At 47.5% G+C, this 17,694-nt stretch overlaps 1 protein-coding gene across 1 annotated transcript; it reads right to left on the bottom strand.

Moving 5' to 3' along the window:
- Nucleotides 1-2,505: 2,505 nt before the first annotated feature.
- On the bottom strand, nucleotides 2,506-16,166 carry akt1s1 (AKT1 substrate 1 (proline-rich)). The gene is made up of 7 exons (XM_072442726.1): nucleotides 16,022-16,166; nucleotides 14,364-14,853; nucleotides 13,701-13,821; nucleotides 11,723-11,966; nucleotides 7,752-7,835; nucleotides 7,517-7,689; nucleotides 2,506-5,926 (listed from the first exon to the last, which is right to left on the bottom strand). The coding sequence occupies exons 2-7, from the start codon at nucleotides 14,615-14,617 to the stop codon at nucleotides 5,789-5,791; spliced, it is 1,014 nt and encodes a 337-aa protein (XP_072298827.1). The 5' UTR covers nucleotides 14,618-14,853; nucleotides 16,022-16,166; the 3' UTR covers nucleotides 2,506-5,788.
- Nucleotides 16,167-17,694: the final 1,528 nt, after the last annotated feature.

The raw sequence follows: 17,694 nt of genomic DNA, 5'->3' as shown, positions 1-17,694 counted from the left end.
GGAAGCTATTTTTGTTAAAAAAAAGAAAGACCTTCTTTAAACAGAAATGGAGGGCTAAGGTTTAATCTTCCTGTTATTTATAATGGGTTACTGAACCCCTGGAAAGGTAGAGGACATTCAGATGCTAATCAGGTACTCAGGGTGGTTGAGCCAGGGTCTCACAAAGACAAAGAGGATTCTAATAGCCCATTAAGATTCTGAATAGGCTAGCTCGGTAGACACAAGGGGGGAGTTTCTGTTGAAACAAACAACTCTTTCTACTTCAGGAAGGCTCCTCCCAATGGGCGGGTCTTACCACAGAACAGTATTAATATCGGAGTTCTCGACCTAAATTCTTTTATTGACAATGACTCTTGGATGAGAGTCGAAACGTCTATTTTTTCAAACTGAGTCCAGATGACTACAACTGAAGCTTTTTCTACTATATATATATATATATATATATATATATATATATATATATATATATACGTTTAACAGAATAAACTCGAGCAAACTGACTTTAGTGTCGATGCGTTTGGTGATTACGGCAGGTTCATTATTTCCCTTTATCCAGAAGAATAGTCCAGCTACTGAAGACCATGAAAAGCAGAAAATTGTGCTCAGATTGTTAAGAACGAGCTTTATTTTAGTCCTTCGTTTCACAGCCTCTGATTGAAACACCGTCGAAATGCCAAAATGTCAAAGCAAAAAGATCCATTGTGTTCATCATTTGTTGATTCGTAACAGAACAAAAATCTGAACTGCGCTGAATCCAAATATAAAACGAAACTTTGCAAAAACACGTGTTGAAACCAACAAAAAACTAAATTTCTCGCTCAGATTTTGCTCACTAAAAGTAACGCTGACGTGCGCAGCTACTGTTTTGAACTCCATTTAATCTACTTAGGTCCACAGTGCTGCCATCAGAGGGCGCCGGAGCCATTCACGCCGTTTTCCACGCACCCGTAAACTATTACTTCGACTTAAAATGTTCAAATATACTTTACAAAACTGAAAAATGAATAATATTGGAACTGAAACAAATCAAATGAATCCAACAAAATTAACTTAAATTGTGAGAAAATAGAAGAAAAAAAGAAGGAAAAGTGTAAATTAAAGTTATAGTTTAAGTGTTTGGTAACAAGTTTTAGACATATTTTATTTTGCATGGTAAAAAACCCTCTATTCATTCAGAAATTCTCCCTTTATTTATTCTATTTATATTGCGTTTAAAGTTTGTTCTATATTAGAAATGTGACGTGCATCTTTGCTGTGCTGTTAAAATCTGTATTTTTCTATGTGTTGAAAATGAAATCATGTCAAACGTGTGAATGCGTTCATGTTTATTCCTACAAACCGAAACGCGTTCTTTTGTTGTCATTCTTCTGTTCTGTTTAGGTATTTGTACTTTACTTTAGTGCCAAACGGATAAAGATAAATATATTTTAAATGTTGCCAAAAATTATTTAAAAAAATTCCCCAGAATAGCAATTTTAAAATGTTTTTAATCTTTCTTCCTGTTTGTAATTGATGACATCACAATGGAAAATTACCCAGCAACCAATGGGGCAAAACTCCCCCAAAGTCTTTTTTATTATTATTGACAAATAAAAACATATAAGAAAACTTTCATTTTGTTGAATAAATGTTTAGATGGTCAAAAAAAGTAGTTTCCTTTGCGTGAAATCTGCATAAACTCTGGATGGAACGTGATGTCACTTCCTGTCGTTTTCCACAGATTTTTCAACGTTTTCTCCACAAATACCTGCTCGATCGTTGTAAAACTATAATTTATATGTACAACAGGTATGAATACACTAAATAAAGTCAAATGTTATTATGTGCTACTTTCACTTGAGTATTCCTTTTGCCCAGTATCTGTACATGTACTGAGTACTTCCTTTACCCTCGGCTGTATTTAGTCAAAGATGAAGTACTACAAAAAAACACCAGTCTCATTAGAGTTTGCCTGTATAAAAAGGGCTTCTGGGTAATTAGAGGTGTGGTTAAAGAGTGGGGAAGTGGTTTCAGGAGGAGGCGTGGTCCACATCCAATGATCAACTATCAAGTCACTCAGGAAGAAGTGTAAGAAAATTACATTTCACATTTACTTCATTTTGTTCATCTAAAAATGTATTACCATATTTTCTGGACTACAAGTCGCACCTTTTTTCATAGTTTTGGCCGGGATGCGACTTATACTTATATTTATACTTATTCTCCGGAGCGACTTGTATATATTTGTTATTTTCACACCGCATTTCATACTACAGTGCGACTTATGTTTTTTTCTTCTCCATTATGCATTTTTTGGCTGGTGCGACTTATACTACGGAAAATACGGTCTGTATATTTTTACTTTCTACATGTATGTTTTAGTATTCTGCCCTTATTTATTTACACAAAAATGATATGTCACGCTGCAATTTCTTGATTCAAAAAAAAAAAAAAAAGCTTTTTTTTCTATCAATTTAAAAACCTTTTTGCCCGAACTGAAAATAAATAAATGACACACAGTCCGTCTCGTCTTGGAGTTGCTCCTTTATTGCCTCAAACTGAATTGTTTTTTCTCTCTCACTCGTTCATTTCAACATTCAAAATAATTCAACCAGATTTAAGGAGGCAAAAAACAACCAACGAAACAAAACAGAAAACAACGTTACAATCTTCCTCTTCCATGTCAGTCATTCGTTGGCAAAAGTTACGTCTGTCTGCGTGAAATACAAACACTTTATCTACAGTAAAAGAAGTCCAACGTGAGAAACCGTGAAGAAAAGTGTCGTTCGGGCTTCGGCCGTTTGGCAAGTTCACGTTTTTTTTTTTTTTAACCGGATGCCCTCCCTGTCGTGAGCAGCTTTAGTGTTTCCCGTTTTTGGAGTCGACTTGTTCTTTTGCACAGTTTTTATTGCACGTTTATACCTTGGCGAAAAAAGATAAAAAGCTGAATTGAGGCGTTTTCCGAGCGGCGATTTCTGGAGCGGTGTTAAGGCTGCGACCGACGACGGTTTCAGAAGTTGGCGGTCAAACTATTATTTCTATTGCACGTCGGGACTTTTTGAATAAGTTTTTAACCAGGTAAAGGTCGAAATATGTCGATTGAAAGCGTTTAGATCGAGAAAATTCAGGAGAAAAAGTGGAATTATTTATGAAAATATGAAATTGTTTATTCTTTTTTTCACCTTTTAATGTAGCAATGCTGCCGTCTTTGTTATAAAAGGCGTTTTCGTGTGCGTTTAGAGTCTGTATATCATTAGTTCAATAGCCGACAATCACAATTATTCGGATGAACCGTCGCGGCGCAATAGTTGTAATATTAGCGCCGTTATTAAACTAATAGAGAACAAAAGTGGCACCGTTCAGTCTGGTTTTAACCCTTGTTTAGTACCATTAGTAGAGCAGAAGTATTAGCAGCAGTTTAAGGCAGAGCGGGTTTTCAAAGAGGCTGCAGTGTCGCGCTTAAACCACAAGAGGCGCATGAGGCCTTTCTATAACAGCCAATCAGAAAGCAGCAGCGGCGGCGCTTTAATGAGGGCGGGAAAACTGAAGCTTTGACCTGGTTTAGTCCCATGTTTTGCGTAATCGCGGCGGTGTTTGTAGTACAAGTTTACGTTTTTTGGTTACGCTCGAAAATATGAGTGGGCTTTTTGAACCGGCTGTAATGTCGTTTTAGACCAGCAGGGGGCACATTTGGTCAACGGGAGGGAGATGTTTCTCAGTGAGGAAAAGGTTTAGGTTTTAAATGGTTTTTAGACCTGGTTTCGTCCCATTTCAGACCCGGTTTCGCCCCGTTCCATCCAGTTTCATCCCTGCTCGTGTCCCTGGTTCAGTCCTGGTCTCACCACTTGTTTCAGTCCGGTCTTAGAGTAACAGCAGTCAAAGTGGATCATGCTTTGAAATAGTCTGTAGTGTGGTTTTTTTAATCACTAGGGGGCACTTGTGGTCAATTCAAACGGTTTAAGCCTGATTTATGCCCGTCTTAGACCTGGTTTAGACCCGGTTTAGTCCTGGTTCAGACCTGAGGAAGAAGTCGTGGAGGTTATAGTTCTGAAATAGTAGTGTTTATTTGAGAGCGTTTAATATTCATATCCTAAGTTTGGTTTGGTGCCTGGTGTCACTAAACCCGCGCCGTTTCCCTTTTATTTGGCGAGTTTGGTTTATTTCACTTTTAACTCTGCATTTTTGTCATTTCGGCTTCAAACTGCACCGCATCAGTGAGAAAAACTAAACCTTTGCCCTTGTGGTTTTTGAGTGTGATTCTTTTTCTTTCTCTAAATCAGTGACAAATAAACATAAAGCTCTAACATTTTTATCCAATAACAACAAAGTGAAAGTGTGTCCAGAATTCTGTAAATAACGTTTTCGTCCAGCACCGTTTATAAATGTGACGAAATTGAAACTTTTCTTGGTTTTTTATCGGAGCGCGTATAAACCCACGTGAAAATATTAAAAATATATTTTACGCTTAAATCTTCAGCAGATTTCGGCCGACATATAAAGCTTAATTTGAACAAAACACGTCCACGCGGCTTCGTCTCGCGGCGGTTTGGCGTAAAAACGGGTCCGTGGAGGCGTTTGGCGTAAAATCAAACTGTAGAATTCAGGACAAATGATCAAAAACGACCAAAAATATCGATGCGTAAGTTTGTCGGCCGTCTGTTTCCCCGCATTCTGAACAATCGTCGACGGAAGCGAGGAAAAAGTCGACCGACCGCGGTTTAGATACGTGGATTCTGTGCGCATCACAATCGACTCGAACTAATCCGAGAATCCCACACGTTTCCGAGAAAAACGACGTGAAATGTCCGATTCATGGTTTTCGTTGAATTAAGTGCCTACGTTTCGGAGTTTGAGCGTTCTGAGCAACTATGACGCCAAAAAAATCAAAGAAAAACAGTCACCATGGCAACGTTTAAAGAACCGGAGACAGAGGCACTTTCTTTCCCTCGATGGCGTTTGGCGTTTTTGATCACGTGTTAGTGGGAGGTGCGTCGTGGGGGATTTTCAACCATAAAAAAGTGCAGCGAAACAGAAACAGAAGTTGAAAAACGCGGAATTAAAGAAGAGAAATGCCTCAGATTGTGATTTTGACGCAATTGTGACGTTTCGACCCTTTAAAAACGCTCCGTCATCAGAAAGTCCAAAACGGGTTGAAATGATGAAGACCCAGATGTATTTTCAAAGATGAACCGACGCCCGATCTAAAGGCTGGGTGTTTGGATGAGTCAGTTAGTTTGCGTTTCTGTGGAGAAAATGTGGGTTTGAGCTTCGCGAAAAGTAGAATTAGTGGTAAAGTGCGTGATATTTCTGTGGATAAAATCAAAAAACGTATCTTGGGCTCAACATGTCGGTCCAGTAAAAGCTAAAAATCATCAAAAATGCAAAGTGTGTCATAATGTGCTGTTAAATGTCCAGTAAATGCCGTAAAATCCAGTGTTAAATGTGTTTAAAATGTGTGTGAGCGCCCCCTGGAGGACTGAGGCCTTTACGGAGTCAAATCACTCCACTCACACTTTTAGAAACATGATGGGGTTTACAAACTTTTAAAGGGTCTAATGTGAAGCCCTGGAGGGTATTCAACCTTTTCCCTTTACAGCGTTTTAGTGTCGTGACAGGGGGTCTGCTCTTTGGGGTCTCGTCCTTCGGGGTCTCTTCCGGGGTCTCGTCTTCCGGTGTCTCGTCTTCCGGTGTCTCGTCTTCCGGGGTCTCGTCTTCCGGGGTCTCGTCTTCCGGGGTCTCGTCTTCCGGGGTCTCGTCTTCCGGGGTCTCGTCTTCCGGGGTCTCGTCTTCCGGGGTCTCGTCTTCGGGGTCAGTGCTTGAGGGAAAAGTCCCCAGTGTTGAGCCTGGGTCTGGGCAGCCCTCCGAACATTTCCGTGCCGTCGGTTGCCCCGGGAACCAGCAGAGCCTTCATGCTGGCGGCGATGTGGTCCAAGTCAGCACAGCCCACCTGCTCCAGATAGAGAGGGTCTGTTATATTAAGTGAATGATGAAGACTGTGACTGAACGTGCTCAACAGCAGAGGGCGCTGGTGGCTAAACTGCACAGAGACGATTTTAGTAAATAAACCAGTTTAAAAGGACGCGTTTGACCCATGTAATGGTCAAAACACGAGGTCTAATGAAACGTACACGAGGTCAAATGAAACGTACACGAGGTCAAATGAAACGTACACGAGGTCAAATGAAACGTACACGAGGTCAAATGAAACTGACACGAGGTTAAATGAAATGTACACCAGGTTAAATGAAACTGACACCAGGTTAAATGAAATGTACACGAGGTTAAATGAAATGTACACAAGGTTAAATGAAATGTACACGAGGTTAAATGAAACTGACACGAGGTTAAATGAAATGTACACCAGGTTAAATGAAACTGACACCAGGTTAAATGAAACTGACACGAGGTTAAATGAAATGTACACGAGGTTAAATGAAACTGACACGAGGTTAAATGAAATGTACACCAGGTTAAATGAAACTGACACCAGGTTAAATGAAACTGACACGAGTAAAAACCCTAAAAAATCAATTACATGTCTTTTAATCGAAATAAAGTCTGTGTGGAGTTTATTTACTTTCCTGTTTGGTTTGTTGTGAAGAGTTTGATGTGTAACTCTGACCCCCTCTAGAGGTCGACACAAGCATTACATGTCCCAAAGCTCTAATCTTCACTAAATGAATGGTTTCTAAACTCAACCCAAGTTTAATCCTGAATGTGAAATATGATAGTCACATATTATGCTAAATGTACTTTTTCTCTCTTTTAAGCATGTTCTAACACAGTTATATATATATTTTTCTTAAATATGCAGTTCCCTCTGGTGCCAGTAGATGGAGCCCACAACTCAGCTCCTCACGCGGGTTTACCTTTTATTAGTTTAGATACACTAAAACTATCATTTAATGATACTAAGGAGCAAGTTAAAGGACAAATATTATGCTTTGTTTACATTGTTTTCAGCATTTAATCTTGCTCTGGAGCTCTAGAGTACCTTTAGTTTGGCAGCTCAAAAAAAACAAACAAAAAAAAAACATCCAAGTCTCTTGCTGATCCCGTGCGAGTAACTGACCTGATGGCTCCATCTACTGGCAGCAGAGGGAATTACACCTGAGAGGAAATAAATAAGAGCTTATCCCGCACACGTGATCGCAGCCGAGCAGTCGAGGCGCAAATATTATGATTTGACGATAGAAATGCTCCTGATCAAATGGAGAAAACTTCATAGATCAGAGAAATTCAGAACAGTGTTTTTGAGGCTCGGAGGGAGAGGACTTTTCAACCAGGATTCATCAAACTGTGAATGAAGCTCAAAGTGCTCCTGCTGAGTTTGTGACGAGGTACAATGTTAGAACGGGGTTAAAAGCTCATAGTTGTGATGAATATATATCAAAAATAAATATTTGCCAATTGAAATTGTGAAAAACATCCCCGGGTTAAATGTCGCCCACCTCGACAGCGCGGAAGTCGTGGCGCAGCGGAGCTCGTTAGCGTGCTAGCTTGTTTGACACAGACTGGGCAGGGCTCTCTAACTCACCCGTTCTCCGCTGTTGCCCTCGCCCTGCCCGCCTCTGTTTCCACGGCAACTCCACACGGGCACGGACACGGGCAGAGAGCGAGCGAGCGCCAGAGAGTTCTGCTGCCGAGACGCCGCCACCTGCCCCACGGCCATGAAGAGCACGGGAGGCGGAGCTTCTTCACTCAGCGAGCCTGCAGAGAAAAGCATGAGGTCTTTGTACTTTCAGATTCTCGTCTTTTCTTCAGGCTCTCACCGTCCGTGCTTTCCTCTTCTCCGTCCGACTCAAAGAACGGCTCACAGTCGCGCGACAGCGAATCCTCGTCCATCGAAAACATTCCTGACACAAAACCACACGTTTGAAACGAGGCAGAACCTGGCTCCAGGACCGATTGTAGGACCCAGGTCCTGTCCCAGGTCCCAGGTCCTGTCCCAGGTCCCGTCCCAGGTCACACGTTTGAAACGAGGCAGAACCTGGCTCCAGGGCCGATTGTAGGACCCAGGTCCTGTCCCAGTCCCAGGTCCTGTCCCAGTCCCAGGTCCAGTCCCAGGTCCTGTCCCAGTCCCAGGTCCTGTCCCAGTCCCTGTCCCAGGTCCTGTCCCAGTCCCAGGTCCAGGTCCTGTCCCAGGTCCTGTCCCAGTCCCAGGTCCAGGTCCTGTCCCAAGTCCTATGTCCTGTCCCAGTCCCTGGTCCAGTCCCTGGTCCTGTCCCAGTCCCTGTCCCAGGTCCTGTCCCAGTCCCTGTCCCAGGTCCTATGTCCTGTCCCAGGTCCTGTCCCAGTCCCAGGTCCTGTCCCAGTCCCAGGTCCAGGTCCTGTCCCAGTCCCAGGTCCTGTCCCAGTCCCAGGTCCAGGTCCTGTCCCAGTCCCAGGTCCTGTCCCAGTCCCAGGTCCAGGTCCTGTCCCAGTCCCAGGTCCTGTCCCAGTCCCAGGTCCTGTCCCAGTCCCAGGTCCTGTCCCAGTCCCAGGTCCAGGTCCTGTCCCAGTCCCAGGTCCTGTCCCAGTCCCAGGTCCAGGTCCTGTCCCAGTCCCAGGTCCTGTCCCAGTCCCAGGTCCAGGTCCTAGTCCCAGTCCCAGGTCCTGTCCCAGTCCCAGGTCCAGGTCCTGTCCCAGTCCCAGGTCCTGTCCCAGTCCCAGGTCCTGTCCCAGTCCCAGGTCCTGTCCCAGGTCCTAGGTCCTGTCCCAGTCCCAGGTCCTGTCCCAGGTCCTGTCCCAGGTCCTGTCCCAGGTCCTAGGTCCTGTCCCAGTCCCAGGTCCTGTCCCAGGTCCTGGGTCCTGTCCCAGGTCCTGTCCCAGTCCCAGGTCCAGTCCCAGTCCCAGGTCCTAGGTCCCAGTCCCAGGTCCTAGGTCCCAGTCCCAGGTCCTAGGTCCCAGTCCCAGTCCCAGGTCCTTGGTCCCAGTCCCAGGTCCTAGGTCCCAGTCCCAGGTCCTAGGTCCCAGTCCCAGGTCCCAGTCCCAGGTCCTGTCCCAGTCCCAGGTCCCAGTCCCAGGTCCTAGGTCCCAGTGCCAGGTCCTGTCCCAGTCCCAGGTCCTAGGTCCCAGGTCCTAGGTCCTGTTCCAGTCCCAGGTCCTAGGTCCTGTCCCAGTCCCAGGTCCTAGGTCCTAGGTCCTGTCCCAGTCCCAGGTCCTAGGTCCTGTCCCAGTCCCAGGTCCTAGGTCCTGTCCCAGTCCCAGGTCCTAGGTCCTGTCCCAGTCCCAGGTCCTAGGTCCTGTCCCAGTCCCAGGTCCTAGGTCCTGTCCCAGTCCCAGGTCCTAGGTCCTGTCCCAGTCCCAGGTCCTGTCCCAGGTCCCAGGTCCTAGGTCCTAGGTCCCAGGTCCTAGGTCCTGTCCCAGTCCCAAGGTCCCAGGTCCTGTCCCAGTCCCAAGGTCCTAGGTCCTGTCCCAGTCCCAAGGTCCTAGGTCCTGTCCCAGTCCCAAGGTCCTAGGTCCTGTCCCAGTCCCAAGGTCCTAGGTCCTGTCCCAGTCCCAAGGTCCTAGGTCCTATGTCCTGTCCCAAGTCCTATGTCCTGTCCCAAGTCCTATGTCCTGTCCCAGTCCCTGGTCCTGTCCCAAGTCCTATGTCCTGTCCCAGTCCCTGGTCCTGTCCCAAGTCCTATGTCCTGTCCCAGTCCCTGGTCCTGTCCCAGTCCCTGGTCCTGTCCCAGGTCCTGTCCCAGTCACTGGTCCTGTCCCAGTCCCTGGGTCCTGTCCCAGTCCCTGGGTCCTGTCCCAGTTCCTTGGTCCTGTCCCAGTTCCTTGGTCCTGTCCCAGTTCCTTGGTCCTGTCCCAGTTCCTTGGTCCTGTCCCAGTTCCTAGGTCCTGTCCCAGTTCCTAGGTCCTGTCCCAGTTCCTGTCCCAGTTCCTAGGTCCTGTCCCAGTTCCTGTCCCAGTTCCTAGGTCCTGTCCCAGTTCCTAGGTCCTGTCCCAGTTCCTAGGTCCTGTCCCAGGTCCTAGGTCCTGTCCCAGGTCCTAGGTCCTGTCCTCCTAGGTCCTGTCCCAGGTCCTAGGTCCTGTCCCAGGTCCTGTCCCAGGTCCCAGGTCCTAGGTCCTGTTCCAGTCCCAGGTCCTAGGTCCTGTCCCAGTCCCAGGTCCTAGGTCCTGTCCCAGTCCCAGGTCCTGTCCCAGTCCCAGGTCCTAGGTCCTGTCCCAGGTCCCAGGTCCTAGGTCCCAGGTCCCAGGTCCTAGGTCCCAGGTCCTAGGTCCTGTCCCAGTCCCAAGGTCCCAGGTCCTGTCCCAGTCCCAAGGTCCTGTCCCAGTCCCAAGGTCCTAGGTCCTGTCCCAGTCCCAAGGTCCTAGGTCCTGTCCCAGTCCCAAGGTCCTAGGTCCTGTCCCAGTCCCAAGGTCCTAGGTCCTATGTCCTGTCCCAAGTCCTATGTCCTGTCCCAAGTCCTATGTCCTGTCCCAGTCCCTGGTCCTGTCCCAAGTCCTATGTCCTGTCCCAGTCCCTGGTCCTGTCCCAAGTCCTATGTCCTGTCCCAGTCCCTGGTCCTGTCCCAGTCCCTGGTCCTGTCCCAGGTCCTGTCCCAGTCACTGGTCCTGTCCCAGTCCCTGGGTCCTGTCCCAGTCCCTGGGTCCTGTCCCAGTTCCTTGGTCCTGTCCCAGTTCCTTGGTCCTGTCCCAGTTCCTAGGTCCTGTCCCAGTTCCTAGGTCCTGTCCCAGTCCCAAGGTCCTGTCCCAGTCCCAAGGTCCTAGGTCCTGTCCCAGTCCCAAGGTCCTAGGTCCTGTCCCAGTCCCAAGGTCCTAGGTCCTGTCCCAGTCCCAAGGTCCTAGGTCCTATGTCCTGTCCCAAGTCCTATGTCCTGTCCCAAGTCCTATGTCCTGTCCCAGTCCCTGGTCCTGTCCCAAGTCCTATGTCCTGTCCCAGTCCCTGGTCCTGTCCCAAGTCCTATGTCCTGTCCCAGTCCCTGGTCCTGTCCCAGTCCCTGGTCCTGTCCCAGGTCCTGTCCCAGTCACTGGTCCTGTCCCAGTCCCTGGGTCCTGTCCCAGTCCCTGGGTCCTGTCCCAGTTCCTTGGTCCTGTCCCAGTTCCTTGGTCCTGTCCCAGTTCCTTGGTCCTGTCCCAGTTCCTTGGTCCTGTCCCAGTTCCTAGGTCCTGTCCCAGTTCCTAGGTCCTGTCCCAGTTCCTAGGTCCTGTCCCAGTTCCTGTCCCAGTTCCTAGGTCCTGTCCCAGGTCCTAGGTCCTGTCCCAGGTCCTAGGTCCTGTCCCAGGTCCTAGGTCCTGTCCTCCTAGGTCCTAGGTCCTGTCCCAGGTCCTAGGTCCTGTCCTCCCAGGTCCTGTCCCAGGTCCTAGGTCCTGTCCCAGGTCCTGTCCCAGGTCCTAGGTCCTGTCCCAGGTCCTGTCCCAGGTCCTAGGTCCTGTCCCAGGTCCTGTCCCAGGTCCTAGGTCCTGTCCCAGGTCCTGTCCCAGGTCCTAGGTCCTGTCCCGTCCCAGGTCCTGTCCCAGGTCCTAGGTCCTGTCCCAGGTCCTAGGTCCTGTCCCAGGTCCTAGGTCCTGTCCCAGGTCCTAGGTCCTGTCCCAGGTCCTAGGTCCTGTCCCAGGTCCTGTCCCAGGTCCTGTCCCAGGTCCTAGGTCCTGTCCCAGGTCCTGTCCCAGGTCCCAGGTCCTAGGTCCTAGGTCCTGTCCCAGGTCCTAGGTCCGGTCCCAGTTCCTAGGTCCGGTCCCAGTTCCTGTCCCAGTTACTAGGTGCTGTCCTAGGTCCTGTCCCAGTTCATAGGTCCGGTCCCAGTCCCAGGTCCTGTCCCTCTCTGACCTGCGCTCTCGCTCCCAAACGGCCTCCTCTCGTCCATCTCTTCCTCTTCCTCACACTCTTCTTCCAGATCCTCGATGCCGGATCTGTGTCGCCCGCGCTCAGCTGCTTCTGAGCCGATCCGGTCCCCGTCGTCCGGCCCCTGCACCTGTCCCTGCACCTGTCCCGCTCCTGTCGTAGGGCTGTAGATGGAGGGGTAGCTCTGAGAGTAGAGTCTGCTGCTGGGACTCTCACCCACTCCCATAGACTGAAACAGAACAACACCAGGGAAACGATTAGGAGGTGAATGTGAAGGAGGCTCGAGGTGAATGTGAAGGAGGCTCGAGGTGAATGAAGGAGGCTCGAGGTGAATGTGAAGGAGGCTCGAGGTGAAAGTGAAGGAGGCTCGAGGTGAAAGTGAAGGAGGCTCGAGGTGAAAGTGAAGGAGGCTCGAGGTGAAAGTGAAGGAGGCTCGAGGTGAAAGTGAAGGAGGCTCGAGGTGAAAGTGAAGGAGGCTCAGAGGTGAAAGTGAAGGAGGCTCGAGGTGAAAGTGAAGGAGGCTCGAGGTGAAAGTGAAGGAGACTCTAGCTGAAAGGGAAGGAGACTCGAGGTGAAAGTGAAGGAGACTCGAGGTGAAAGTGAAGGAGACTAGCTGAAAGTGAAGGAGACTAGCTGAAAGTGAAGGAGACTCTAGCTGAAAGTGAAGGAGACTCTAGCTGAAAGTGAAGGAGACTCTAGCTGAAAGTGAAGGAGACTCTAGCTGAAAGTGAAGGAGACTCTAGCTGAAAGGGAAGGAGACTCGAGGTGTAAGGGAAGGAGACTCGAGGTGTAAGGGAAGGAGACTCGAGGTGAAAGGGAAGGAGACTCTAGCTGAAAGGGAAGGAGACTCTAGCTGAAAGGGAAGGAGACTCTAGCTGAAAGGGAAGGAGACTCGAGGTGTAAGGGAAGGAGACTCGAGGTGAAAGTGAAGGAGGCTCTAGCTGAAAGTGAAGGAGGCTCTAGCTGAAAGTGAAGAAGGCTCGAGGTGAAAGTGAAGGAGGCTCGAGGTGAAAGTGAAGGAGCTGAAAGTGAAGGAGGCTCGAGGTGAAAGTGAAGGAGCTGAAAGTGAAGGAGGCTCGAGCTGAAAGTGAAGGAGACTAGCTGAAAGTGAAGGAGGCTCGGGGTGAAAGTGAAGGAGGCTCGAGGTGAAAGTGAAGGAGCTGAAAGTGAAGGAGGCTCGAGCTGAAAGTGAAGGAGCTGAAAGTGAAGGAGGCTCGAGCTGAAAGTGAAGGAGACTAGCTGAAAGTGAAGGAGGCTCGGGGTGAAAGTGAAGGAGGCTTTTTTTAACATTGTTTATGAAAACTGAAAACACATTCTAAGTGCAATTAGTTTTCATGTTATGACTACATTGTTTGAGTCATAAAACCTCAGCTCATGGCATATTTTGGAGCCTTATAGACCAGTTAACCATTAACCGATTACTAAATTAGTTGATGACTATTTCAATAATCGAGCTGTTGCGATTGATTGATTGATTGATTTCACTTGTTGCAGCCCAACCGGCCAGAGTTATTACATTGGCAAGTTATACATCAATATTTGAGAGGGAATTTCTACTTTTGTTGTCATTAGCTTGTGTCGATGTTAGCAACATTAGCACAACACACTTATAACTGCAGAGGCTCAACTCGGGAGCAGCTAAACTCACAGATGCAGCTGATGTTGCCCGAGTTTCCAAGTAGATAAACCGAGATGTGAGAGTCAATGGACACGTTTAGAGTTTAATGTCTAAATACTCTTTAAACTGACGTGACACGAGCCGGAGAGCGTTTCCAGTAACCACTGGCGTTATCTGCACTCCTGCTTTAGAATAAATGACTATTTCCGTTTTAATTAAGAACTTTTATTTCACAAACTCAGTTCTCAGCACCGGGAGACGGTTGCCACGGCAATCTACCCTCAGAGAACAAGTAAAGCACAAAGTTGGACATATTGGTGTTTGTTGGTTGAAGCGCTCCCTCACCGGCCTAAGCGCGGGGTCAGAGGTCAGGTCGATCTTGCTTCCGTCTGCTGTGCTCTGTCGTGTGTGTCTATGCGCTGTGAGCATCGAGGTCGAGTGCAGAACGCCGATGTCCTCCACGTACCTGAGGAACACCAGACGTTCAGTCTGAGTCGACTTAACACAAAACACATTTAGACAACGAAGAACACTTTGAATCTCACACAATTCTCATCTAATCATGTGTCACTGCTTCACGTTTCTTATTACACACAGACTCCCTGCACTCCCTGCTCCCCCTGCACTCCTTGCACACTGCACTCCTTGCGCACTACTCTGCACTCACTCCTTGCGCACTACTCTGCTGCGCACACTCCTTTGCGCACACTCCCTGCACACTCCCTGCACACTCCCTGCACACTCCCTGCACACTCCGCACACACTCCGCGCACACTCCGCACTCCCTGCACACTCCGCACTCCCTGCACACTCCGCACTCCCTGCACACTCCGCACTCCCTGCACACTCCGCACTCCCTGCACACTCCGCACTCCCTGCACACTCCGCACTCCTTGCACACTCCGCACTCCTTGCACACTCCGCACTCCTTGCACACTCTGCACTCCTTGCGCAACGCACCCTACATACCTTGCACCCTCTACACATTAGTCGGTGACATGCTCTGACCTGCGCGTCGACTCGGCCAGAAACCCCGGGCCCCACACGCTGTAAGTGAAGTCGCAGTCTCGAGGATAGGGGGCGCTCTCCCTCTTCTTCTCCGCCTGCTCCACCACCGACCGAAACTTCTTACAAGCCGTGAGTATGGCCACATCGCAGCCGGACTTCTGACTGTACGCCTCCGCCGCAGAAAGCAGAGCCAGCCAGCTTTCTTTGTGATTATCAGGGATTTCCAGGTCGTTTTGTCGAGTGATGGAGGCCATTTCGGTGCAATTTAACGTTTCAAAAACAGTAAATAAACCTAAAAGAAGCAGAATGTGTCTAGTGTTCTGTCGTCAGCTTAAACAATTACGGTCGAGCTTGTGTTCTGCGTTTCGCTGGTGAAGTGTGAGCTCAAATTAAAAAGATAAATAAATGTTTGAAATAGGCACGACGTGAGATATGAAATGTAGAGACTTGGAGCCGGGGAGAGAAGAGATGACGCCGATGCTGGTGATGCCTGCCACAAAACACACAAACAGGAACCATAATCAACTATAATAATAATAATAATAATAAAGAGTTGATGGTCAAACGATTATTTCAATTGTAAAGAGACACTTTTTAAATACATTTTTAAACAAACAAATGCTGAAAAATGGTGCCTGAAGGCTTCTAGACATACAATCCAATTATCAAAATACAACTACAATTATTCAATATATCCCACCAGTCACGGTCGGTCAATTAATGTGCTGTTAAATGTCCAGTATAAGCAGTAAAATCCAGAGTTAAATGTGTTTAAAGCAGCCGTTACTGTGACTAAACCATCTGGAATTTTCACCTTATATGATGCAGTATTTTGAGGCAGCAAAATGAGCTTTAAAGATAGAACTCCGTTCTAAGTTCACATTTAAATAGACAAAAAAAGGCTGAAATATGAACTGACAAACTAAAACAAGAATCACACGTATTTCTAACATGTTTGTACAGATCTAAACTTCAGGCTTTTGCTGTCTTGATGCAGAAAAATCTCTCAATTATTTGTTTACGAACTTTTAAACGCAGTAAGGCTGAATTCTCGTGCACTTGCAGCAAAAACAATCAATCCAACAACAATCTGTCCATTCGCATTTTGGAGAAACAAAAGAAACTCTATGATAGTGCACTTCCAGCACCGTAATCCGCTACATCTGTGTCATTCCAGCATCGCACGCGGCTCCGAACACGTCAAACACACTCCGAGCCGTCGCCGCGTGTCCGCCCCGTCCGCCTCGAGCCCGTGCGTCGGTTTTCATCGCGGGACGTGGTTTGTCTTTGCAGGACGCACGTAAACAGTCCGCGGCGCTGACACAACAACACGCTCGTTAGCCGCGTTAGCCTCGGTTAGCTTCGACCCCTGTCGCCCCGGAGCTCAGACGCGTCCGTGTGGCTCGCCCGCCCGCTGTCACGCCGCCCGCTTTACCCACGCGATCTGCCCACGCGCCGTGCAACCGTCCGCGGTGTTGAGAGCGCGCGTGTTCCGTCCGCGTAGCGCACATGTGTCGCGACGGGGCGATCCTCCGCTGCAGCCCCTCTCGCTCTCTCGCCCGCTGCTCGCCTCCGCGCTCGCCGCAGCGTTCAGACACCGGTAAAAGGTCTTAAAACGCACGCGTAAACGCCGCGGCGCGGGCGGACGGTGCACTCACCCTTTAACCTTCCGTGGCGATCGTGGCGTGGTGTTTTTCGGTGCAGAACTTGACTTTTTCTTGGCCCAAACGCGATCTCTGTTGCCTTTGGTTTCTCTCCCCGAGGCTCGTCTCTGCAGCACACTTCCGGATCGAGACTTCACAATAAAAGCACGAGTCGTAAACAAGGAAAACAACGAAACATGGCTATTTATTTCATTTGTAAAACGTTCAAAAATAACTAATAATCGATGTCTAATCTCAAGCATCAAAATCTAGACTTTGTATAACAAAAAAAATATGCATAAAATTACAACAGATTATATGAAATGAAATACATTTATTTTACTGTATTGTATACTGACTATATTCACATGTACAAAGAAGACACAAAATAAAGAAACTTAAAATTTATTCCATACAATGATATCTTTGAGTCACAAAAAAGATGATGAAATGATAAATATTTTTTCGTTTTTTTAGTATTTGCTTCCGCTTTGGCATCAAAAATATATTTATATTGTTGTTGTTTTTTAAGTTCTATAATATTTAATTAAGTGAGTCGTTTAAAACTTAACACTGTTATGTTTTATTTATGAAACTAATATCCGGCGAGGTGGACAGTGACGTCACATGTTTACCTTCCAATTGAACGCTCTTCGTGCACGTGACCTGGGTTTGGGGTGGGCGCGTGCTCTCCTATCCACGCGCACAGCAACATGTCACAGAAAAGGAATGAATGAGGAATGAATGAATACATCAATAAATATCATGTATTTTGTTGTTTACAGATCAACATTTTGTATTTATTGTGTTTTGTGTTTATTCTGTTCATTAGAATGTCCCAGACTCCTGACCTTCAAATCAACTAAAAATTTAAGATAAGATAAGATATTCCTTTATTGTCCACACATGGGGAAATTTTGGTGTTACAACGCAGTAGATACAGAGGAAAAGGACAGAAAACTTATAGGAAGTTTAAAAAATACCCTTAATAGAAGAACTCTTAAAAACAAAAACAAAAACTCTTATTAACAAAACTCCTGTTAACAGGACCTCTCATTTCTTAATAGGGAATCGAGGGAAGAAAATAAAAATAAAGATAAAAATAAAATAATAATAATAAAAAATAGCTAGCATAAGACAAATAATACTACTAATGATAATAATGGTAAAGTAAACACTCCTGAAGACCTTCTACGACTCTGTGGTGGCATCAGCTCCTGTACGGTGTGGCCTGCTGGAGCAGCAGCATCACAGAGAGGGAGAGGAGGAAGCTGGACAGAGTCATCAAGAAGTCCAGCTCCGTCCTGGGCTGTGCTCTGGACTCGGTGCAGGAGGTGGGGGACAGAAGGGTCCTGGCTAGATTCACATCTATGCTGGACCATGAGTGTCGCCCCCTGCAGGACACTCTCTCCGCTCTGGAGAGCAGCTTCAGTGAGAGACTGATCCACCCTCGATGTGTGAAGGAAAGGTTCCGTAGGTCTTTCCTTCCTGCTGCTGTCAGACTTTATAACAAAAACTGTTAGTACTGAACACTCGCAATACTGACCTAACCTAATACTGATGTGCAATTCTGTCATATGTGCAATTGCTGTTGGAATTCATGTGCAATTCATGTGCAACCTATGTGCTGTCGTGGCACATATTCATGTGCAATTACTGTCGTGATCACATGCAATGGTATTTATGTA

This window comes from Eucyclogobius newberryi, unplaced genomic scaffold (genome assembly GCF_026437365.1).
Source record: "Eucyclogobius newberryi isolate DKJ021-1_F unplaced genomic scaffold, fEucNew1.0.hap1 SCAF_13, whole genome shotgun sequence".
Taxonomy (NCBI): Eukaryota; Metazoa; Chordata; class Actinopteri; order Gobiiformes; family Gobiidae; genus Eucyclogobius; species Eucyclogobius newberryi.
The sequence above is the reverse complement of the archived record's forward strand: the minus strand, read 5'-3'. Positions and strand labels throughout refer to the sequence as shown.

Excerpts from the sequence above, each read along its gene's own strand:
- akt1s1 (XM_072442726.1), bottom strand. The coding sequence starts at position 14,617 with ATGGCCTCCATCACTCGACAAAACGACCTGGAAATCCCTGATAATCAC. Across the intron at positions 11,967-13,700 it reads CTGACCCCGCGCTTAGGCCG|TCTATGGGAGTGGGTGAGAG; the intron begins GTGAGGGAGCGC and ends GTTCTGTTTCAG. Across the intron at positions 7,690-7,751 it reads AGAAGAGGAAAGCACGGACG|GCTCGCTGAGTGAAGAAGCT; the intron begins GTGAGAGCCTGA and ends TTTTCTCTGCAG.